At 40.9% G+C, this 25718-nt stretch overlaps 1 protein-coding gene across 7 annotated transcripts in view; it reads right to left on the bottom strand.

The window, feature by feature from the left end:
* Positions 1-20449: 20449 nt before the first annotated feature.
* ZFX (zinc finger protein X-linked) overlaps positions 20450-25718 on the bottom strand; it is a 221199-nt gene continuing 215930 nt past the window's right edge. For all 7 annotated transcript variants that reach the window (XM_073357499.1, XM_073357489.1, XM_073357480.1 and 4 more), the window contains one exon: positions 20450-24280. In XM_073357499.1, the coding sequence (XP_073213600.1) occupies positions 23094-24280 (1187 nt within the window). In that variant the 3' untranslated portion in view covers positions 20450-23093. The remainder of the gene's footprint in view (positions 24281-25718) is intronic.

The raw sequence follows: 25718 nt of genomic DNA, 5'->3' as shown, positions 1-25718 counted from the left end.
TACTTTCCACAAATATTATTCAATATTTGTTTTGAAGTTACTGTTGCTAAAAATATTCCTGTCCATAAAACCCATTGAGTAGAATAATTACAGAAAACCATATTACGAGCTCTCGCGATCTTATCAGAAGTCTCGTGATGCTTAGTGTTTTTCTTAAAGCCGCAGTTCCTGAAGTTCGAAGATTCAAAAATCAGAGGGCAAATAAAAAGAACCCAATTTTTTTTTAAATCATTTGGTTGTGGGTGCTGAGTCATGATTTTTGAACACTTGGAGCTGGCAATACTGAGAAAAAAATGCCATAGAAGCAAAATTTTTTTTAAAGTGTTGGAATATCTTTGCATTATTTATTCAATCTGTTCTTTTTTAAAAAATTGTATAATGCATCCCCTGTTTAAAAAGCTAGGGGTTATATTGTTCCAAAACACAGCATCAGGCCTTATTAATATGATTATTAATTTATTACAGCCTCAGCCTGTATTAACTTGCTCTGATTTCCCCTCTAGGTCTGGGAGGGATTGAATCCAAAACAGGGATGTTTTGATGCAGTTATTTGCATGCTGTCTGCAGTTCATATTGGGTAGGGCATTCTATATCCAGGTTGCTTTTCACCCCAGAAGTGGCTGCATTTCAGTGCAGAATAAAATTATTTCTATATACAAAGGTCACAGAGCGATTTGGGATCCCGTGAGATTCTATTATAGCCCATGATTCTGTAAAGAAGTCAGTGGGATGCTCTACTGACACATTTGAAGTTAGGCACATGCTTAAGTACCTTGCTGAACTGGGGCTATAGTGAGCACAGGCAGCATCTGCTAAGGTGAAGGTGGAGTTCCAACACCTGTTCTCCTCTCTCCCCCCGCAGTTCTCCCAGCACAAACACTTGTATTGTATTGTATTAGAGAAGTAATACATGATCACATAGTTGAAGACTATCATACCACATACGGTGTAATATACAAGGAGACAAAAATAATTTTGCATGTTAAACCATAAAATTGGAATATCTTGACTTTTGAATGCTTAACTGTCATGGTGGATAACCAGTTGAACATAAGCTGTGGCCACAAGGGCTAATACAATCCTGGGATGCACAAACAGGGGAATCTCCAGTAGGAGAGAGACCCCTGTATTTAGCACTGGTAAGACCGCTGCTGGAATACTGTCTCCAGTTCTGGTGTTCAAAATTCAAGAAGGACGTTGATAAATTGGAGAGGGTTCAGCAAAGAGCCACAAGAATGATTAAAGGATTAGAGAACCTGCCTTACAGTGACTGAACTCCTTGAGTCTAACTATTTATCTTAATGAAGAGAGGATTAAGGGATGACTAGATCACAGTCTATAAGAAACAAATATTTAATAATATTTAATACTTATTTTTCAGCCTACCAGAGAAAGGTAGAACATAATCCAGTGGCTGGAAAGTGGAGCTATACAAATTCAGATTGGAAATAAGGTCTACATTAACATGAGAGTAATCAACCATTGGAACAATTTACCAAGAATCATGGTGGATTCCCTTTCACTGACCATTCTTCAATCAAGATTGAGTGTTTTTCTAAATCATCTTTTCGGGATTATTTTGGGGAAGTTCTGTGGCCTGTGCTATACAGAAGGTCAGATTAGATTATCACAATGGTCCCTTTTGGCCTTGGAAGTTATGAATCTATGAACCTTGACAGTGCCTCAGTATAGTTTTTTGCATGCCTGTGTATCCATGTATATTGTATATACACAATCATTCAAATAACCATCCATATGCCTACAGGCACATGTGCATATAAATATAACCATATTCAGATATACACTAATCAATAAGAATAAACATACAGAATAATAGAAATGTAGGGCTTGAAGGGACCTTGAGAAGTCAAGTCCAGCCCGCTGCACTGTGGGAGGACCAAGAAAACCTAGACAATCCCTGACGTGTTTATCCAACCTGTTTTTAAAAACGTCCAGTGATGTGGCCACAACTTTCCTTGGAAGCCTACTCCAAAGCTTAGCTACCCTTATAGTTGGAACATTTTTCCTAATATCTAACCTAAATCTCCCTTGCAGCAGATTATGCCCATTACTTCTTGTCCTACCTTCAGTGGAGGTGGAGAACAATTGATCACCATCTTCGTTATAGCCGCCCTTACCATATTTGAAGATTGTTATCAGGGCCCCTTCAGTCTTATTTTCTCAAGACTAAACATACCCAGTTTTTTAACCTTTCCTCACAGGTCAGGTTTTCTAAATCTTTTATCATTTTTGTTGCTCTCCTCTGGCCTCTTTCCAATTTGTCCACATCTTTCCTACAGTGTGGCACTCAGAACTGCACACAATACTGCAGCTGAAGCTTCACCAGTGCCAAGTAGAGCAGGACAATTACCTCCTGTGTTTACATACGACATTCCTGTTAATACACCCCAGAATGACATTAGCCTTTTTTGCAGCTATAGCACATTGTTGACTCCTTTTCAATTTTGATCCACTCTAACCCCAGATCCTTTTCAGCAGTACTACCACCTTGCCTGTTGTTCCCTATTTTCTGGTTGTGCATTTGATTTTTTTCCTTCCTAAGTGAAGTACTTCGCACTTGTCTGTTATAGAATTTCATTTTGTTGGATTCAGACCAATTCTCCAATTTGTCAACGTGATTTTGAATTCTAATAGTGTCCGCCAAAGTACTAGCAACCCCTCCCATCTTGGTGTCATCTGCAAATTTTATAATCATTCTCTCCACTCCACTATGCAAGTCAGTAATGAAAATATTGAATAATACCAGACCCAGGACTCACCCCTGTGGGACTCCACTAGACACACTCTCCCAGTTTGACAGTGAACCATTGATACCTACTCTTTCAGTAGGTTGTGCACCCACCTTATAGCACCAATCTTGATCACGTTTCCCTAGTTTGTTTATGAGAATGTCCTGTGGGACTCTGCCAAAAGCATTACTAAAATCAAGATATATTATAAGAATGGCCATATTGGGTCAGACCAATGGTCCATCTAGCCCAATATCCTATCTTCTGACAGTGGCTGGAGCCAGATGCTTCAGAGGAAATGAACAGAACAGGGCAATTACTGAACAATCCATCCTCTGTCATCCAGTGCCAGCTTCTAGCAGTCAAGGTTTAGGAACACCTAGAACATGTGGTTATATCCCTGGTCATCTTGGCTCATAGTCATTGATGGAGCTATCCTGTATGAACTTACCTAATTCTTTTTTTAACCCAGTTATACTTTTGACCTTCACGGCACCCCTGGCAATAGGGTGACCAGATGTCCCGATTTTATAGGGACAGTCCCAATTTTTGGGTCTTTTTCTTATATAGGCTCCTATTACCGCCGCCCCAGTCCCGATTTTTCACACTTTCTGTCTGGTCACCCTACCTGGCAATGAGTTTTACAGGTTGACTGTGCACTGTGGGAAGAAGTACTTCCTTATTTTTCTTTTAAACCTGGTGACTATTAATTTCATTGCGTAACCCCTGGTTCTTGTGAAGGAGTAGATAACACTTCCTTTGTTCACTTTGTCCACACCATTCATGATTTTATACCCCTCTATTATATCCCCTTTTCATCATCTCTTTTCCAAGTGGAACAGTCCCCCTATTTTTAATCTCTCCTCATGTGGAAGCTGTTCTATATCCCTCATCATTTTTGTTTCCCTTCACTGTACTTTTCCAATTCTAATTTATCTTTTTGAGATGGGACAAGCAGACCAGCACACAGTATTCAAGGTGTGGGTGGACCATGGATTTGTATAGTGGCATTGCTGATATTTACTGTCTTATTATCTATCCCTTGCGTAATGGTTCCTAACATTCTCTTTGCTTTTTTGACTGCCACTGCACATTGAGCAGATGTTGTTGGAGAACTATCCACAATGACTCCAAGATCTCTTTCTTAAGTAGTAACAGCTAATTTTATATGTCTAGCTGGGATTATGTTTTCCAATGTGCATTACTTTGCATCTATCAATATTGAATTTCATCTGCCATTTTGTGCGATCCCTTTGTAACTTCTCACAGTCCGCTTTGGATTTAACTATCTTAAGTAATTTTGTATCATCTGCAAACTTTGCCCCCTCACTGTTTACCCCTTTTCCCAAATCATTTATGAGTATGTTGAACAGCACTGGTCCTAGTCCAGATCCTTGGGAGACCATGCTTATTACCTCTCTCCATTATGGCCACTGTGACTAACCATTTATTCTTACCCTTTGTTTCCTGTCTTTCAACCAGTTTCTGAGCCATAGAGGACCTTCCCCTCTTATCCCATGACTGCTTACTTTGCTTCACTTGCTTTGGTGAAGGACCTTGTCAAAGGCTTTCTGAAAGTCCAAGTATGCTATATCCATTGGATCACCCCATCCACATAGAATCATAGACTTTAAGGTCAGCAGGGTCCATTATGATCGTCTAATCTGACCTCCTGCACAATGCAGGCTACAGAATCTCACCCACCCACTCCTGTAACAAACCCCTAACCTATGTCTGATATATTGAAGTCCTCAGATCATGGTTTAAAGACTTCAAGGTGCAGAGAATTCTCCAGCAAGTGGCCCATGCCCCATGCTGCAGAGGAAGGTGAAAAACTCTCAGGACCTCTGCCAATCTGCCCTAGAGGAAAATTCCTTCCTGACCCCAGATATGGCAGTCAGCTAAATCCTGAGCATGTGGGCAAGACTCACCAGCCAGCCACCCAGGAAAGAATTCTCTGTAGTAACTCAGATCCTACCCCATTTAACATCCCATCACAGGCCATTGGGTATATCTACTGCTAATAGTTGAAGATCAATTAATTGCCAAAATTAGGCTATCCCATCATATCATGTTTGTTAACCTCTTCAAAATTTCTGTTAGATTTCTGAGACATGATTTCCCTTTACAGAAAACATGTAGACTCTTCCCCAACACGTCGTATTCATATATGTGTCTGGTAATTCTTTTCTTTACTATAGTTTCAACCAATTTGCCTGGTACTGAAGTTAGTCTTATGTTCCTGTAATTGCCAGAATTGCCTCTGGAGCCATTTTAAAAAAAAATTGTCGTCATAATAGCTATCCTCAAGTCATTTGGTGTAGGGGTTGATTTAAGTGATAGGTTACCCACAAAACTTAGTAGTTCTGCTCTTTCATATTTGAGTTCCTTCAGAACTCTTGGGTGAATAGCATCTGGTCCTGGTGACTTATTACCATTTAATTTATAAATTGGTAGAGAAGGTTTTGGAACAGACACCTCAATCTGGGACAGTTCCTCAGATTTGTTACCTGAAAAGAATGGATCAGGTGTTGGAATCTCCCTCACATCTTCTGCAATGAAGACTGATGCAAAGAATTCATTTAGCTTCTCCTCAATGGCCTTGTCTTTCTTGAGTGCTCATTTAGCACCTTAATGTCCAGTGGCCACACTGATTGTTTAGAAGGCTTCCTGCTTCTGATGTACTTAAAAAAATATTATGCTGTTAGTTTGTGTGTCTTTTGCTAGTTACTCTTCAAATCCTTTTTGGCCTGGCTAATTATACTTTTACACTTGACATGCCAGAGTTTATGCTCCTTTCTATTTTCCTCAGTAGGATTTGACTTCCAGTTTTTAAAGTATGCCTTTTTACCTCCCGCCACCTCTTTTATTCTACTGTTTAGCCATGGTGGTATTTTTTGGTCCTCTTATTGTTTATTTTTATTTGGGGTATACCTTTAATTTGAGCCTCTATTATTTTGGTGATTTTTAAAAGTTTTCATGCAGCTTGCAGGCATTTCACTCTTGTGACTGTTCCTTTTAATTTCCATTTAACTAGCTGCCTCATTTTTGTGTAGTTCTCCTTGTTGAACTTAAATGCTATTGTGGTAGGCTTCATCCCACACAAGGGTGTTAAATTCAATTATATTATGCATAGGCACCGACTCTGTGGGTGTAAGCTGAGCACCTACTTGCAGCCCCTCCATCATCTTCCATCCCCCCGCCCCCCAAGTGCCTCCTGCCTGCTGGAGAGTCCTGTGGATCAGTGCCTCCCGCCCGCTGCGAACAGCTGTTTTGTGGCATGCAGGAGGCTGGGAGGGAGGTCACAATATGCTCAGGGGAGGGGGTGGGACCTTGGGGGAAGGGGTGGAGTAGGGGACAGGGCCTGGGGCAGATCCAGGGGTGGTGCATGCCCCGGCACTTTGGAAAATCAATATTGAATGGTCACTATTGCCAAACCATTCAGCTATTATCACCTCTTGGACCAGATCCTGTGCACCACTTAGGACTAAATGAAGAGTATCACATCTACTGCTTCCCCACCATCCACCAGGTCAGTAACCCTCTCAAAGAAAAAAATTCAGTTGGTTTGGCATGATTTGTTCTTGACAGATCCTCACTGGCTAATCCTTATAGCGCTAATATACTAGCAGATTTCTACCTGCGACTAGAAAAAATCATGACGATAGCTCAGTCCTGGTTGGATTGTGCAGCTGTGGATGCTAACTTGGTTTAACATTGGCAAGTTCTTTAAATGTTACAGCTCAGAACTGATCCTTGCAACTAAATTTAATTTGTTATGACAAAATTGTCAAACTCACACATTGTGCAGTCCAACCCTATACTCCTTCAGGAATAGTATTCAATTGCCATAAAAACACAGGCATAAGCATCACCTGTCAGTTGTAAAATCCAGACAAAGAGATGGCATCTGAGACAGGGCATTAAAGAGACACTGACAGGCTGGAGAGATCCCAAATCAAACCTATCCATTTGCTAACTGCGTGTAATTCTAGAGCAGAGACGGGATCCAGACAGAGGGAGCGTGAAAGACAGTGGCAGTGAGCGCCAGGGAGTTAGGACTGTGTGGCATTAAGCCGAGTAGGCTGCTCAGTTAGTTGTTAGTGGGCTAAGGTAAGGAATATCTATTAAATAACTGGGGGGCAGGAGGGAAGAGATTCTCACAAGTACCAAGGAGCCCACAGGTCAGAAAGAGACACCTGCTGATTTCAGTGGGGCACTGTGTGAGCACACAGGTCCAACTGTGAACATGGAATTGCAAAATCAGGGCTATCGTCTGTAACAAAAAGAAAAGGAGTACTTGTGGCACCTTAGAGACTAACCAATTTATTTAAGCATAAGCTTTCATGAGCTACAGCTCACTTCATCGGATGCATACTCTGGAAAGTACAGAAGATCTTTTTATACACACAAACCATGAAAAAATGGGTGTTTACCACTACAAAAGGTTTTCTCTCCCCCCACCCCACTCTCCTGCTGGTAATAGCTTATCTAAAGTGATCACTCTCCTTACAATGTTTATGATAATCAAGTTGGGCCATTTCCAGCACAAATCCAGGTTTTCTCCCCACCCCCCCACAAACCCACTCTCCTGTTGGTAATAGCTTATCTAAAGTGATCACTCTCCTTACAATGTGCATGATAATCAAGGTGGGCCATTTCCAGCACAAATCCAGGGTTTAACAAGAATGTCTGGGGTGGGGGTAGGAAAAAACAAGGGGAAATAGGTTACCTTGCATAATGACTTAGCCACTCCGAGTCTCTAGTCAAGCCTAAGTTAATTGTATCCAATTTGCAAATGAATTCCAATTCCTCAGTCTCTCGCTGGAGTCTGGTTTTGAAGTTTTTCTGTTGTAATATCGCAACTTTCATGTCTGTAATCGCGTGACCAGAGAGATTGAAGTGTTCTCCGACTGGTTTATGAATGTTATAATTCTTGACATCTGATTTGTGTCCATTTATTCTTTTACATAGAGACTGTCCAGTTTGACCAATGTACATGGCAGAGGGGCATTGCTGGCACATATCACATTGGTGGATGTGCAGGTGAACAAGCCTCTGATAGCGTGGCTGATGTTATTAGGCCCTGTGATGGTGTCCCCTGAATAGATATGTGGGCACAGTTGGCAACGGGCTTTGTTGCAAGGATAGGTTCCTGGGTTAGTGGTCTGTTGTGCGGTATGTGGTTGCTGGTGAGTATTTGCTTCAGGTTGGGGGGCTGTCTGTAGGCAAGGACTGGCCTGTCTCCCAAGATTTGTGAGAGTGTTGGGTCATCCTTCAGGAAAGGTTGTAGATCCTTAATAATGCATTGGAGGGGTTTTAGTTGGGGGCTGAAGGTGACGGCTAGTGGCGTTCTGTTATTTTCTTTGTTAGGCCTGTCCTGTAGTAGGTGACTTCTGGGAACTCTTCTGGCTCTATCAATCTGTTTCTTCACTTCCGCAGGTGGGTATTGTAGTTGTAAGAATGCTTGATAGAGATCTTGTAGGTGTTTGTCTCTGTCTGAGGGGTTGGAGCAAATGCGGTTGTATTGCAGAGCTTGGCTGTAGACAATGGATCGTGTGGTGTGGTCAGGGTGAAAGCTGGAGGCATGTAGGTAGGCATAGCAGTCAGTAGGTTTCCAGTACAGGGTGGTGTTTATGTGACCATCGTTTATTATCACTGTAGTGTCCAGGAAGTCTGTAACAAGTTACATATAGAACTCCTCTCTCTGGAGCCCAGGCCAAGTTACAACATTTGTTTGCCACAGTCTCCTCATCTGTAAAATGGGCATATTCAGGTACCCTACAAAGTGGTTGGAGACTGCTTGCATTAATGCTGTCTTGCGATCTTCAGGGGCTACAGAAGGGCAAGTATTGTTATTAGCACCTTGGCCCAGATCCTCAAAAATATTTAGGTACCTAACTGGGTAATGCATTGTGTAATGTAATGCACATTGATTTCAATGGGAGTTAGGCTACTAAATACACCTGAGGATCTGGGATGCTAGATACTATTGCACCATGCATTAGAAATGCCACCACATATATAGATAGATAATTTTTTTTTCAAGCTCCTTTCATCCTCCCTCAGGTATCTTGCCCTGTGTTCAGGCATGTGTCCTCTCTCTCTCTCTCTCTCTCTCTTTCTCTCACACACACACCTTTTGTCCTTGGAGAAAGCTTCAGTCTAAATCTCATTGCCAATATCTTTATTTTCAGGCATAACCAAAATGACCCCTTTGTTCTATTGTAGGCCACTTGGCCATGCAGTTAGTCCTCCTTTGACTTATTTGTTTACTGGATTACTGGAGAGGTGTGTTTGGTTGGTCGGTTCTCCAGAAAGGGGAAAAATAGCAAACAGAAAATGTTCATAATTCTGTAAAGAAAATTAATTTTGATCCTAGTCCCTTGCATATTATTCTTGTAATGGTGAGATATGAATCAATCTCCATTGCTGCATTTGTTCATAGCAGTAAAGTGATAAAATGTGGAGTGCTCTGAGATTAGAAATGTAATTGTGTAGACGTAAAAATCCCATCCATAACCATCATAAAGAGAGAGTCATCTCGAGATGACGATCTGCGTCCTTCAGAGCAATAACTGTAACAACTGAGAATGTAACAGAGGGAGCTTAAATGTTATGACTCATTTCTCTCTAGCAAGTCTCATACACTGCAGAGAAAGCATATTGGACATGACACAAGGGACTCAAGATATACTGACAAAGCTTAAAGGCCATTAAAATAAAATACCCACCATTGCTGCTGTTCAAATATTCTTCAACTTCTAATTTAAGGCACAAACACCAAAGATTGCAATTGTGTGATTCTCTCAGATATGTAGTATCTATCTAAGAAAAGTGTCGATATTTTCCACACTATTTGTGCTATAGGAGTAAGGGAAATAAACCAGGCTGATAAAACATGTTATTAATATTATTGTTTTAATATTTTGTATACCATTTAAGCTGTGAAATGTATTCTTTACATACAAACACCTCTGAAATTTCTTCCCTGATTGTACCAGAAGAACTTAAAATACACCTACCCCAAAAGGCAAAGCACAGTAAATTTGTTAGAGCAGGGGAGTGGGAGTTAGGAATCCTGGATTCTGTTCTCCACTTTGCCACTGGTTTGGTGTGTGACCCTGGAATTGTTGCTTAATCTCTATGCTACCACCTATAAAATAATACTCATTGTAAAGCACTTTAAGATCCTTAGATCAAAAGTATTTAATACATGAAAATTATTATTAAAATACATAGTATGTATCATATGTGGCATATTTCTAAAATTTAAAAGGCAATAGATATAACTACAGATACAAAATAAAATATATGCCAAATAAAAAATTGCTATTATGAACTGTTCTGCGGGCAGGGGAGACTACAATTAAGAAGAGCTCTTTATGAATAGGGAAAATATCTTTTTACAGGTACATCCTGAGATAATGAATTTTCACTATTTACATTTGTACTGAAGAAAAGGGGGCTTTCAAAGACTGCTAGATCCCCTTGGCACGCTCCCTGCTTGAAGTCTGTTACAGTGATAATTGAAACTGTTGCACAGTATGGGGGGAAAAAAGACCCAAATCAGGTATTATTCTTCAGTCGAAAGCTATACTGTAGTTTAAATTAGTGAGGTGCTGCCGAACCCTTATTTAAAATGTGGTTGCACTGACATCCCAAGAAAAGAATTTCTTTGTTTAATTGCACTGTCAGTGAAGCACGCTTTCAGATAAAACCATTTGGAGTTAGACCTTTTAATAGAAAGTGACAATTTAAATTGCCACAATAGCAGCATACATGGTGCTTAAAGTCACTACTAAACTGTCATTGCAGTTGGCTCCAGCCCAGTTTGTTAAAGCTAAAGAAAAGGTGGAGGGGGTGTGAAAAGGAAATTAAGCCGTGAATCATTATTAATTCATTTGGTATTCACTGTAATAACATTAGCGGTGATGAACTCAGTTGGCTGTACGATGGATGCAACGTGCAATTCCATTCTAGGTTTGCACTTGTTAACATTCATTGCCAGTGAACTGGGAGCATTGACGTGCACTTGTTTTTCCACAGATTGATATTCTGCTGTCATCTTTCACTTCCATGGAGTCAGCAGATTTTACCCAGTGTGCTTACCTGAGCTCAGTTAAATACCATCTTTGGTACTTCTGAGCTTCCCCCTGAATTATGAATGATATTTCTGAGGTGCTAATCTCTTGGAACTTGGTCTAGGGAGATTTGCCCAAGGTTCCATCACTGCATCATACTTCACTACTACTCTGGATGCATTTTATGTTCCTTGTGTTCATTTACTTCTTTCTGAGCACTAGTATAACTAGGTCATCTAGGGGATGACACTGCCACGTTTCCTACAAGCTGAGCAATCTGCCAACAAGGTCATATGAGGTTTCAAGGTTACCTTGCAATCATCACTTCCTAATTAGACCAGGTACTATGAGACATTTGTGTAGGGTAACTGTCATTGTACTATGATCTGTACAGCTGTTCAAATCTTAATAAAAATAATACATGATGCCCCAAATTCACACAGCACATTACACATTTTGAGCCAAAAATCACATTTGCCTTATGCAAGTAGTCTGATTGGCTTTAATAAGACTATTCAGGGGAGCGAGGGGAGCAGAATTTGGCTCTTAGTGCAAGACACATGGGACAAAATTCTCATCCGCACCCAGTAAGTGCTGGACACAACAAAGAGAGGGGATACAAAGTAGCCTTTCATGTCCTCAGATCCTAGAGCCAGTTCTGTGCCAGTCTGGGACCTGGAGTACTTTAGAGCAGCCTGACAGGCTGTTCTGGCAACTGAAGATTGCTCCATCCTTCTCTCCCCTTTGGAGGCGGATAGCATAGAGCCACTGTCACTGGAGAATAAGGTAGCCTAGAGACAGCTATCCTGCTGAGGAAGAGGCAGGGCTCAGAGAACCCTGAATGGGGCTTCTACCCCATGGGGATTTCTTGAAAACCATTGGATTGCAGCCAGCACTACTCACAGGGTGCGTGGTACATGTTGTATTCTGTGTTGTAATTGAAATCAATATATTTGAAAATGTAGAAAACATCCACAAATATTTAAATAAATGGTATTCTATTATTGTTTAACAGCACGATTAATCAATTTATTTTATTAATCATGATTAATTTATTGCTTGACAGCCCTATTATTGTCATTTTTTAGGGAGATGGGGAAACTGAGGCATCAGTAGATCACGGGGCACTTAGATGATTTCCCCAAGGCCACACAGCACGTTTGTGGCAGACACAAGATTAGATGTCTCCCGAGTCACAGTTCAATATACCAATCACTGCATCATGTCCACTGACAAGAAAGAGAGAAAGCCAAAATTTAAAAGCATTTGTTAGGAAGTAGAAAATATTTGAAATTAGTCTTCTGGCAATTTCTGCCTCTCTAGGAAGTACACCACAAAAAAATAAGTATCCTTGAGCAAACAGCGTATCAAATACCAGCTCCATTGGATCCTCTAAATAAAGAGATTAAATCATCCGCTTCCTGTATTTTTGGCTGGGCCAGCTGGTAAACTAATGCCATCTACCTATTAAGAAACAAAACTACTATATAGCTGTTTGTGTGTAGTTTTATACTGTATTGCCACCTAGTGGAAAAGACTTTCAGATTTCTGCAGTCTACCAGATTAAATTAAGGATCCTTACTTGGTCTTTCATCCTCCACTTACTTAATAAAATAATTATTGTTTACACATTGTGGCAAATTGCCGGTATGATTATGATGGGTCCCGTGCTTCCTCTTCTTGCAGGGGGTTCAGGGCACAGTTTCCTGCCCCTGAACTAGGGTATCTACTGTCCCATTAGTAACCCAGAGAAGGGTAGTGGAGAGGGAGGGACCCGGGCCCACCCTCTAGTTCAGGTCCCAGGCCAGGGGCCCTAGGGATAGTGGTAAACCACTTGAACTAGTGCTTCCTTCCCCTGGGCTACTTCCCTCTCCTGTTCTTCAGCTTATGGGGCTTCCTGTCCTCTCTCTCTACACAAGCCGGGTGTCTCTTCACCTAGGGTCTTGGTCTTCTAGCCAGCCACAGCACTTCTCCAAACTCTCCTCTACTTCAACTCCTTCCCTTGGCTGATTGAAGCAGGTGGTTTTTATCAGGTGACTAGCTTCAGGTGCTCTAATTGGCATCAGGTGCTTTTAATTAATCTATAGAAACCTTTCTTCCCTCTACAGGAAATAAGGCTTCTCCTCATCCTGGGACTTACATATCTCTCCTATATCACTCTCCTGCTGCCTTCTGGCCACGCTGTATCACAACATACTTGAGCACATTAATTTATTTTAAGAAACAATCCACATCAGCCTGTCCGAGATCAGAATTTCATAATTCAGCTTTTGGCAAAACTGCACAAGCCATGCATAAGATTTTGGCTAATGGAGTTTAAGATCCTTTGTTTTTAAAGAGAGCCCTTCCTCTGAAACAAGTGCTTATTGGAAACATTTAGATATATTTCTGAGGAGAAAAAATATTTAACATTAAGCACAAGCTCCTCTTCTGCAGAAACTGTCCCATTAAAAGAAGTAAAGTTAGGATTTATTGCTGCTGATTCTGTTAACACTAACTCCAATCACTGGATTGTGAGCTGGTTATATTTCATAAATGAAAAAGGATCAGGCCTGGTCAGGAGTTAGATAAGCGATTTTCCTCAGCCCTGGGATCAGGGGACCGGCTACTAGAAATTGTGCTACTTTATGGCACTCTTCTCATTGCATCAGTACTTAATCAACTTTCTGACCCCCATAGTGTCACAGGGCTCTGTACTGCAAGAGGCCTTCTGGGTAAACTGAAATAATTTTATATTCTAGGAGTGCAATCCGCTTAGGTGCCTAACTTTCATTTTTGGGCACCACTGCGATACACAAAACTCCCACTCCGCTGCTCCTAACGCTGTCGGCTCCTCAACTCACCTGGTGCCTAAGTTCTTGCCTCTGCTCACTGCTGCCTGGACACCTATATCCCACTTAAGCCCCTGAGCGATTCATAGGTATTTAGCTGCCTAAGTCATGTGCTGGGGCCGGATCCTGTGGGCATGCTCAAAGGATGCCTACTCGATCAGGCCCCTCAGGCTAGTTCACACAAGACAACTGGAGGAGGATGTGTTCCCTTGTAACCTTTAGGCTAGTGGTTAGGACAATAACCCAGGATACAGGACCATCACCTCTCCCCAGTTCAAGTCCCCCCTACCTGATAAGGACTTGGTATCTGAACAGGGATCTACCACCTCTCAGGTAAGTGCCTGAATCACTAGGCTATAGTCATTCTAACTCTAACTCTGGCCCAATTTATATTTAATGAAAGTGGACCTAGTTAAATAGGAGAGACTGAGGGAGACACAGAATACTCCATAGCCTAGCGGTTAGGGCATTCAGAAGATAGGTGACCAGGATACTAAGCTCCCTGTAGTCACACCCTACACAGGCTTGGAACCATCTTTTACAAAATGTGCCTTGTCAGGTGTCATTTGAAAACTAACAACTCATTGATTGTTAATATTCTTGCATGAAGTATGTACGCAATGGGTATTAAGAGTTATGGAAATATGTTAGACTAAAATGTTATAACTATGTTATAACTAAAATATGTGTAAACCAGGTATGTCAGGGGGAGTTTTAAACAGGTCTGCCCTAAACAAAGGAATGTGTTTTGCCCACTGTTACTTCCAAAGTACGTTGAAAGACAATGAAAATCTATATACATGTAGCATAAACACAGCCATCAAGTCACAAGGGGTGGAGGCAAACCTCTCACTAATAGTGTGGGAAGAGACAGCATGGCATCTACATCTAGCTGGGGAGAGAGGCTTGGTTTGGGATTTGCTTTGCCGAAGAATCCATTGCAAAGGTTTACTAGTCTATAAAGACAGGGGGATGAACCACAAGTGATAAGCAACTGAATCAACTGATTGTATATAACATTGCTGTACTATCAAAGTGTGCAGAGTGCCGTCTTTTCTGAAAGCCTATGGTGCTGGTGATTAATGTAATTGTGAATGGTATATATTAAACCTCTAAAAGGAATTATGGATGCTCACTGATATTAGGCTGTTCAATCTGCCCAGAAAGAAAGGGAATGTCACAGCTGTCTCCCTATGTAAATTAAGGATCGTAGAATTAAAACAATGGAAGCCCCAGGAAGGGAAGAACAGCATGAAGTCATCCTGCCTCTTGAAACAAAGTCACTAAACTTTGGAAGATATAAGCAAGGACAGAAGACATCTTTGGCATCCACCCCTAGACAGACCCAAGGGAATAGAGTACTTGCGAGCTGAGAAAGGTGGGTCCTTCAACCAAAAAGGGGGGTTGAAGTTTCTGGGAACTGAATATAGGTGAGAAACCTACGTAGGTAGAGATCTTCCACCTAGAAAGAAAAGTTAAGCAAGCACCTTGTACTTCTGTGGAAGGTGCTGACAGAGGGAAAGTCAGCCATGGCTGGGAAGAAGGAATATTGGCGAGCGAAACCAATTTAAATGAAGCCTGTACCTTGCTAGATTAAGTTTTAGACTTTTAGATGCACATTTTCACTTTTATTTGCTTGTAACCCTTGCTAACTTTATTCCTTTTACTTGGCATCACTTAACCTATGGCCTATCATTAATACATTTGTTTACTAGTAATCTAAACCACCAGTGCTGTGTTTCAATTAAAGTAAATGTTAACTCCAGTTAATGTGACAAGCTCTTGGGTTTTGTGTCTTTAGAGGAACAAACAGACTTTAGCGTTTCTCTGGACTGTGCAGGAGAGGGCTGGACGTTGCAGAGTACACTATTTGGGGATATTTCGGGATGGGGAGTGTGTTGGGGTCACCTTGCTGGTTATAACTAAGGCTGGTAGAAGCCAGAGTGGGGCTTTGGGGCTATAGACAGACTACTGGGGTCAGAGCTGCTGAATCAAGGCTAAGCACACACATGCTTCAGAGCAGTGGCGGATTAGCCACTGGGCCTACAGGACCCACGCCAAGGGGGAGGCCCGGAGCCCTGGGCAGGTAGTAAAAGCCCTGTGCAGGCAGTAAAACAGAGCCAGGTGGGCATGGCAGCCTGGCACAGCAGCAGGGGAACCCAGCACCCCTGTCGGGTGAAGCAGTAGGGGAAGCCCCCCCATTGCCCCAACCCCATTCCCTGGTGGCCATGCCAGGTACAGTGGTGGGGGAACCCCCACAATCCCAGACCCCGCTCCACAGCAGCAGTGCCAGGCGTGAGGCAGGGAAAGCCCCCAGCCCCTCCCCAAGCTCATCTCTGGCAGAAGCTGGGGGACAGCAGGGGAAGCCCCAGCACTAGAATCCCCACTGCGGCCCCAGGACTGAAGAAGCTCTCGTTATCACTGCGGCATCAGGGCTGGGGGATCTCTCACTCCCTGCTGCGCCTGGGGTCACAGCGGTGGGACAGAGCTTCTCCAGTCTTGGGGCTGCAGTGGGGGACAGAATGGGGGGGACCCTAGGTGGAACAGGGGCAGGGCCAGGGGTAGGGGCAGAAAGGGGTATTGCAGTGGGCATAGTCACATATGGAAGATGCAGAACCACAGGTGGAAGGGATAGGAAGGGCCCCCCTTCCCCCACTTGCTCTGACCTAGAACCTCAGAAATCCTTAATCCGCCTTTGCTTCAGAGTGTGACCTACATGCTTGGTGGCTGGTTGTGAGCATCCCAGCCTGGGAACTACAACACCAAAGCATTGTGAGGCAGCCAGGGCTGCAGGGCAAGAGATGACACAACCTCTTACCGGTTTGGATTGCATGAACTGAATTCCATCACAGTGACCAAAACCTGTTCAAATCCCTTCTCCTACTCAGGAGGAAGAGGGCCTCAAACAAGGGGTCTCACACATCCTGTACCTGAGTACCTATCCACTAGTCTGAAGGCTATAAGGAGGTCTTCCTTCTCGTTCTCTTCCAGAACACCTACCCACTCAAACCCCCCTCACATGACTTGGATAGCCAAGCATCCCTCTTCTCTCAGGTTGTGGATTGTTTGCAGAGATACGTGCCTCTCTGCAGCTCAAACTTAGCCCTAATTAAGGGCTAAACCAGTAGACTGTATAGTGTGTCACATCTGCAGCTCAGTTAAGAGCTCTCAGTTAGAAGAAGAGGTTTTTAGTTAAAAAGGGGAGCCTTACTTTAGCCTTTTTCTTCTTTCACTCATGGTGATAGAAACTCTCATACCTGCCAAGCAGGCAAGTGTTCCTTCTCTCCAACTTGATCCAGAGGAAGGAAGACAATCTGTCAGCTGTTTCCCTCGAATTATGTCATTAGGCCCTCACAAACTCAGCTGTAGTTACTTTAAGACGTCACAGGTGCAACAGCCACCAGGAAGTTAGGCAATCTGAATAAGCCTGCTTTGTAACAGAACTGCAGCAGCTCATTTCTAGAGAAGCTTTAGGCTCACCTTTTCCAATGAATACTGCCTAACTTAGCAATTCAACACCACTGCTTCCCCCACTGCATTATTCCTGCCAGACAGTTTTCTTTTTAGAGAAATCCAAATTCAGTTGTCCTGTGAGCAGATACTACTTACCATGTCATAGTGGTTGGTTCCTCCCACTAGATGTCCACAGATCTTGATCAGATGCATTTACCTCAGCACCAGTAAATGAGACAAGCCTAAAAAACAGGAACATACTGAAGAATGTATGTCAGGAGTAGGGGAGGGGTACTTTTGGTTCAAGAGCTGTGAAGAGCCATCTTCAACATCAACATCCCTATAAATCACTAGACGCTGCTTCTTCAAAAGGTACATGCTGTGATATAGATAGCTGCTGCTGAATGGCAACATAGTGGAAATTTTTGCTTAGGGCGTAGTATTGTGCAGTTCGATATATTGTAGGAGTTTCATGCTTTCCATTGAGGTGTCTGCTGTTGATCACTGTCAGAGAGGTTACTGGAAGCAATAGATAATTCTGTCCTAGTATTTCTCTATGCCCAAAATATGATCTGTCCTAAAGAATCCAAGCTGTTCTTTACAGTGGCTTACCATGGCCAGACCCAATTTACTATTAAGGGCAAATCAAGGAATGGAAAATTTATTGAATGCTGGACAGTTGTGAATCAGTGCAGTAGGATTTCTTCTGACAAGAAGATTGGATGCCAGAAGTGAACCTGAAACCTAATTCAGATGTGGAAGGGCGTTGGGTCTCGGGTGTCCACCAGGGCACATGGTGCTGATTGTATCAGAGAAGCTAGTAAAAGACATATTTCTCTGAAGGGCTTTCTTGTCATAGTGTCAGTCACTATCTTCAGGGACAAGGTCAGGAGCAAGAGAGGCAATTCTGAAGTAAAATACCAGGCAGTGGCCCATGTTGATAAGCGCCAGTTCTTCAAGTCACTTAGTGTGTGAGGTGGGCAGAGGGTGAGATTTGCAGCTGGAAGCCAGCAACGAGCCCATTCAGGTCCAGCTAGGCCACTAGAACCTTGGCACGTGACCAGTTTTACCTCACTGCAAAGCAACTAGCTCCATGAACATTCTGATGTATGCTGAGGAATTGACTCAACTCCAATTGAGAGCACATGTGTGACCTCTCATATTTTGACTTATTTCCCAACTGCATACCATATGCTGTGGTATAGTTGGTACACCATGGGCTGGCATCACATGCTATTTTGGATTGTTTATTGAGCAGCACACCTTACAGAAGGATACCAATTACCAGAAGCCTGGCAGTGGATTTTAATTAGGCTATGGGAGGGATGGTCTCTATCACAGCAATTAAAGGTCAGCAAGGGAGGATTCAGATAGACTTTGGAAGTTTAGGAGTCTACAAAGGGGTTGTATGAGGGAAAGAGATCTGAAACCCTGACTCCGAGGGCTAGACCCAGGAAGGATTTAGGCACCTAAATCCAAAATTTAGATCCTCAAAACCACCTTTTAGCTGCTAACCCCACAGGCACCTAAGTGCATCAGTTTCCAAGTCCCATTAATGCCTAAATTTCTGCTGGTGAGCATGCAAGCCAACTCAGTCCTGATGCCCAGCACCTCACTTCTGCCTAAGTAGGCATTTGCCCCACCTATTTGGGCTGATGTGGTAGGCATGCTCTGAGCACGCTTACCAGATTGAGCCCCCACACAAAATGGTGGTGGTATCACTGCTCCCTTTATGTATGGTCACCCAACGCTTAGAGCTCTCATGCAGGCGATGAGAAATTCAGGTTCAAATCCCCCTTGGCTTGATGTGAAGTAGGGACTTGAACCTAGGTTTTCTATGTCCCAACCACTAGGCCATACTGGGCTCCTACTGCTCACCTGTGGGAACCTGTTCCAATTTGTATGAACTACATAGTCATTGGACCAGACCATGCATGAGAATGACTACAGCCCAGTGGTTGGGGCACTCCCCATGGAGGTGGGAGACCAAAATTCCAACCTGTTCCACTATTTAATTATTTATAGAAAGTGGAACAGCTTCAACAGGAGAGACTGAGGGAGCCCCACCTAAGAATTCTCCATAGCCCACTGATTAGGACAGAAACTTCAGGAGGGGGCACATGGCCATGAATCACAAGTGGGAGAAAGTGTCCACTTAACTCTCTTTGAGGGTTGGAGCTTAGGTCACACTCCTTTCCTCAGGATTTTTTGTTGGCTAGCTTATTAGCTGATCAGTTTATTGGCTTTTGTGAATGCCATTCTTAGGCATCCAATTATCCCCATGCTTTGTGTGGGGAGCCTGGACACCTAACTCAGGGTTTTGGATTCTACTAGGCAGCAGGGAACCTAAAAGAAAAATGTTGCAATGCCTACGTCTTGTTTGTGGATCTTGAGTATCAAAAGACCACAGTGAATTATACTACTACCAGAGTGTAAGGAAGCTAGGATTGGTCTAGTCAAAGCTACAGACTAGCATAGTGCAGAAACCTGTTTGTCTCAGGCCATTCTTTCTTCACAGGAAGTTTACCTTGGAAAAGAAAACCAGTTCATGATGTAGATGACCACATATTGTTGAGGTTCTCCTGGTAAATTAGAATCCCATCCCTTCAGGATTGGAGTGACTACACCCACCTGTTTGTCATGTCTGGTTGCAGCCTAGTTAAACCATATTCTTGGTGTCTTGGTTTTTCTTCCTGCGATTGCCAGGACAATTGATTAGATCTCCATCCATACACAAAGTCATCCATCAGTAAGAGTCCTGTTAAAGGGTACTAGTTTGAAGTGTTTGGCATTTTGATTATTAAACATGTTCTCTCTAGTCCCCCAGGGGATAAGTTTTTCTTACCTTCTCTGTAATCTAGATGTTGTTTGTGTGTGGTCCATTTAGTTTAATTATGATAGCTGCATATGCTGTTCCTTCTGGAAAATAACAAAATAAAAATTATCCATTGTCTGGATATTGTAGTAGAACTTCACTTAGTACTCAATCACTTTATTGGAGGAGACTGACATTTTAAAAACAAACAATTTTATAGAAATTAATCATTTTAACTAAATGGAAATAGAAGTTAAGTGAACTCAGAGGACCTGCCCTCTTAGGGTCTCAAAGTACCTGTAACCTAAGCATAAGAAATGATCAAATGCCCAAGAATGAAGGATCATCAATCATTCTATTTGCTTCACAAATGTAAACCGTTTAAACACTTTGTATCCAGTACTGCACACAAGTTGAGAAATGGGGGGATAAAAATAAACGTTTATGCTAAATTTTTTTAAAGTGTGTATCATTAAGTAATAACTTAGTACTGGAACCAAGTAAACTAAACGTTCGTTAACAAGAAAATATTCTGATTTTTATTTTTTCACGTTATTATCAAGTACACAATTACAATAATGTCACACATCCCTATATGATTCTATGTATTTTGTTTTTTCTTTTTCTTTTTTACAAAGTGTACAGAGGGAGGGACATACAATATGTAACAGGGCATTTCTACAGAACAATAATTTATATTGTGTCCTTGTAAAAATCGGTACCTTTTAAAAACATTTAACTGAAACATCCATTTTATAGCATATGCTAATCAAATTATTTAAGAATTAAAACTAGCTGTAACTAATGTCAGTACATTAACAATAACTACAATTTCATCTTCTCTTTATACAGACAATACATTTTACAAAATCCACTTGACCAAACCTTTAATTACTCTTTTAAAAAAAAAGTTTCAGTATTGTGCTTTAAAAAAAGTGTGTATGATTCCAGACTACATAAGAGAAATAAAGTGTGTAAAAGTGTTTGTGTTCTTTGTCTTTCAGCTTATTTAAAAAATATATAGTTCAAAATGGCTAGAACTTCTCAATAATATGGTGGGAATTTATGTGGAATTTATAGTTTTCAGCTTTCCACTTGCAAAACACTTACACAGAAAAATCAATCTGAACAAAGATATTTTGCAAGATTTCAATGGAAAACGTGCACCAAGTTTTCACACACTATGGACCTGCTCCTGTAATATACATACAGCTTGCAGGCAGACTGCTGTGACCACAGATTCCCACTGAAGTCAGGCACAGGAGTCTGCTCACCAGTTACACGTGAAATGATCAGGATCTCTTTATTATTAGCAACATTAGCCAGTGTAGGACTGGATCAGTATGTCTGGCACTATTAATCAGACATCACAAAAAAGTGTGGGGAAAAACAGCATTAGCCTTGCCTGAAAAGACAAGTCCAAGTTAAACTCAAGTGTTTACACTTACAATAAAACATATTCACTGGCTGAGAGATAGCTGCAGTTCGCAATAAGAAAACAAAATAGTAAAGATTTAGGACATAAGCATCTGAAAGAGGAAAACTCATTCACTATGGGTCTGATTAAGGACTGAGAGCCAGCTTCTGCATCCCTTGCTCCCAGTGAGTAGACCTATTAAATATAATGGAACTATTATCAGTGCTACTTGGTGGGATTAATGCTTGCAGAATCTGTCTAATCCTATAGTCATTTGGGGCCACATCCTACAATCCTTACTCAATCAACCTCTTACTTCAGTGGGTTGATTACTTGAATAAGGACTCCAGGATCAGTCCCTAATACATGACTTGTATTCAAGCAATTCAGTTTTGTTTTACCTTTTGTCGTCTCAAGATACATGACTTTGTATCTTACACATTTACACAGCAAATAGTAACCAATATTGCATTGCAGCTTTATCTTAGTAATAGACTTCAGGTGGTAAGATTACATACAATTGTAATGCTCTTCCATTTGTTCATAGACTAGAAAAACTAGGTTAATTCTGGATACTAATTATTTAATAAATAACAGCTTAGCACAGCTGCTGATGGTTCATGAAAAATGTTCTATTTAGAAACAGTTCTGCCTCTGTCATAATTTATTTTTTATTACGGATATCTGCATGAAAATTGGATCTCTGTTCCTTAAAAATCCTCTGCTCCTACTATTTCCTACTTGCAGTTCTCTCTCTAAATAATACATTTGCAAAACTGTCTGAGACATCTGTTGGACTTTAGAATAAAACTAAAATAATTCCCAGCAAAAATGTGATTTAACCCAAATACTGCTGTTTTATGTTGTTATACATAAAATCATATTCAATTGGGGTACACTTAACTGTGTACACAAGAAGTTGCAGCCTATCCAGGTAAGTGGAAGAGCTATATTTTATGTTTCCAATGGTAGTCAGCAGGAAGTTGAGAAAACCAAAACTCTTTTGTGATACATAACCATTCAAAGACAAAGAAGCACAGAGAATAAACATAATACTTATGAATAAATTCCTACTCCAAAAAGTGTAAGTATTGAAAAAATGCCCCCAACCATAATTTTTACTTTTTATAAAGGGAGGAATGAGATCCTTTGTAAAGGAAACCTGAATAAAAATGCAAAATGTATTTTTTGTTCAGTAATATTAAATATAACTGTTCAAATGTAAAGTTTAATTTGCCACAAGTTATGTATACACTAAATAAGACAAATAGGTTGGCCCTAATAACATTATTCTTGACATTAAAATTCTCCATGTTATTTTGTACATGACTGACAATTTTAGCAAGAGAAAATTTAAAATATTTTTAAAATTCACAACAAAACTGCATTAACATGGACAATGTGAGTACCAACAAAGTCAGTAAGATAAATGTTTAAATAAGCTATTACGGTTGAAAAATTCAGTATGAGACAGGGTTTACTTTATTAAATGCAACTTTATTGTTGCCATCTTTTCCTCATTTATTAAACAAACTGAATAGAATTTAGAACACGCTATTGAACAAAATGTATAAAAGTCAACTAGAAGCAATAATCCTATTTGTATACAGCAATAAATCAAATGCACAGTATTTTTTATTTTTTTATTTTTTTGTGATCGCAGGTGATTGGCTTTAAAATAAGCTGACTGCCTGAAAAGCAATATCCTTTACAACTCCAAGCCATAAGTCTGTAAAAGAGACTTTAAGGCAGCCCAATATCTTTATGATGCCGCATAATGTGCTGGTTTTTCTCTGAAGGCCTTCGGAAACCTTTCTTGCAGTATTCACAACGGTGAGGGTAGTCTTTTGTATGAATAGAAATAACATGCCGTTTGAAGCCTGAGGCATCTGTAGTGCTATACTCACAGTACTCACATTGATAAACTTTCCTGCCACTGTGTGTTTTCATGTGTTTTTTTAGCTCATTTTGTTGCCTAAACCCCTTTCTACATCTCTTACACCTGAATGGAAGATCCTTTGTGTGAACTGAGAGAATGTGGCGACTTAGAATAAACGGATCCGCAATCTTAAAGTCACAATGTCTGCACTGGTGCAATTTTTTACCCTTGTGGGCTGCCACATGTTTTTTCAGTTCTGAGGGCCTATGAAAGCCTTTATCACACATATCACACTTGTGAGGGTAATCCTTTGTGTGTACTGAAATTATATGCCGCTTCAAATCACTTGAGTTTGAGCTCTTGTGGTCACAATGCAAACACTGATGTGTTTTGCTTTCTTGATGTATAAGTATATGCTGCTGCAGTTCTTTGGTATCTGAAAAAGTCTGAAAACAAATATCACACTTGAATGGCATTTCCTTACTATGTTTAGTCTTTACATGAGTTTTCAAATTAGAAGAGTCAGCAGACCTATAATCACAATACTGGCACTCATATGGCTTTTCACCAGTATGGATTCGCATGTGCTTCTTGAGCTCTGATGGATGACGAAATCCCTTGCCACACTCTACACAAATATGAGGAAAGTTCTTGCTGTGGACAGCCAGAAGATGACGACTCAGTAACCCTTGTTCTGCTGTCTCATAATCACAGAATTTGCACTTATGCATTTTGTTGGCTCCTTTGTCCCTATGCACCATCTTGTGAGTGAATAAAGCTCCTGCATGAGAGAAGCTTTTCCCACACTCATCACATTCAATAAGCTTTTCTGTTTTGTTAGTCAGCTTGTGACTCTCCAGGTGGTTATGTAAACTTATTTTTTTATTGGTAGTGTAATCACAGTCCGTGCATCTGTATTTCTTCTTCGTAAGAAGGTGCTCTGGATGGTTTTTCATGTGCCTTTTCAAGAAACCTCTGGATTTAAACTTCTTTCCGCAAATCATGCAAGGGTAGACAGTCAAAGGATGACCATCAGGGCCAATGATTATTGCTGAAAATAAACAAAGTATCATAAAATTGACCATCAAACATTCTACTTCAAATCATTTAATTACGTAACAATAATTACGTACTGTTAAATAAATCCAAATTAGTTACTGCCATTAATATTATTAAGTTCACTTTAACCACTATTCTGCACTAATTCTATAGCACTGATAATCAGAATCTCCCAACACTAACAAGTGCAGACTCAAAACTTCAGCATTTGGCACTGCTGTCAAGTATGAAACATACAGAGAGAAGGGTATCTTTACAACCAATGAATCAATGTCACACAGACTACATGAAAGAAATTTGTAGAAACTCAATAAGGAATAAGTTAACATGTCAGTGATTACAGATCCTTCAACATTCTCTCAAAATTGTCTTTTAATCAGAATTGATACGTTTTAATCAAAAATGGAAAATTTATGTTAAAGGACAACTATGAACCAATGACACAATCTCACACAGCAAACTATTTATGATCCCCATAACATTCCAGATTTCAAAGTTATACTTTTTATCAAAATGAATAAAGTCCATTCATACCACAAACACTCCTACACAATATAATTTCTGTAATATACTGTACATTCTGTTTGCTGTGAGATCAGATAGCAGCAGTGGACAGGATAGATTTTTTTCCATATACAAATGGCAAGGAGTTAGCAATCATTTCTTTCGGAAGCAGAACTTACATGTGTCATCCATGTCTTTCTTCTCAAGATTATACTATTATAATGAAATCTACATAGGTTTACACATAACACCACCCTCAAACTGCAGTTGGTACAAATCTCATCAGCTCACTTGTTAAGCGGAACATCGCACTGTGAGCATATTACATTGGTGCCACATGACCTGCACTAAACAGGGCTAAAACCTACATATCTGAGAGACTACCTCCCTCCTCATGCCATATGTCATGGTTACAAGTAGGAGAGATGTTCAAGCTGGACTCCTCTTGGTATGAATGAGAGTGGGTCGATGGGACAACATTTTATGTAAGGGCTCCTCAGCTTTGGAACTCGTTCCCTCAGCTCTGTCCAAATTAGCCTGCATTTGATTACCTTTTGGGAACTCTGTGAAGCACATTTTCCCCCAAATAAGGGAGGATTAACAGGGTAGTTGGTGGTGCAAAAGGAAAGATTATTTCAACCGTTAATTCACCTGGTCTGCTACTTGGGGGCTACACGAAATGGAACTGCTGCAGTTTAGTTACAATGGAAAGGAATTTTTGATATTTGTATTTTAAGTCAAGAACACCTAAATAAATGGAGAGGTACTCTTTTTACTTCATTGGAAAAATAAATAATTCAGTGAAGGTAGAAGCCTACTAATGTTAACACCATGCAGCTGCTCTTGTGGTTTCAAGTAAAGATTCTGAAAAGACCATTAGGGTAACTTATTTCATAATTATAGTAAGTTTAAGAGACATGAGAGAA

The sequence above is a fragment of the Lepidochelys kempii genome, chromosome 1, assembly GCF_965140265.1.
Source record: "Lepidochelys kempii isolate rLepKem1 chromosome 1, rLepKem1.hap2, whole genome shotgun sequence".
Classification (NCBI taxonomy): Eukaryota; Metazoa; Chordata; order Testudines; family Cheloniidae; genus Lepidochelys; species Lepidochelys kempii.
Note: the sequence above shows the minus strand (reverse complement) of the source record. Positions and strands in the feature narration are given on the sequence as shown.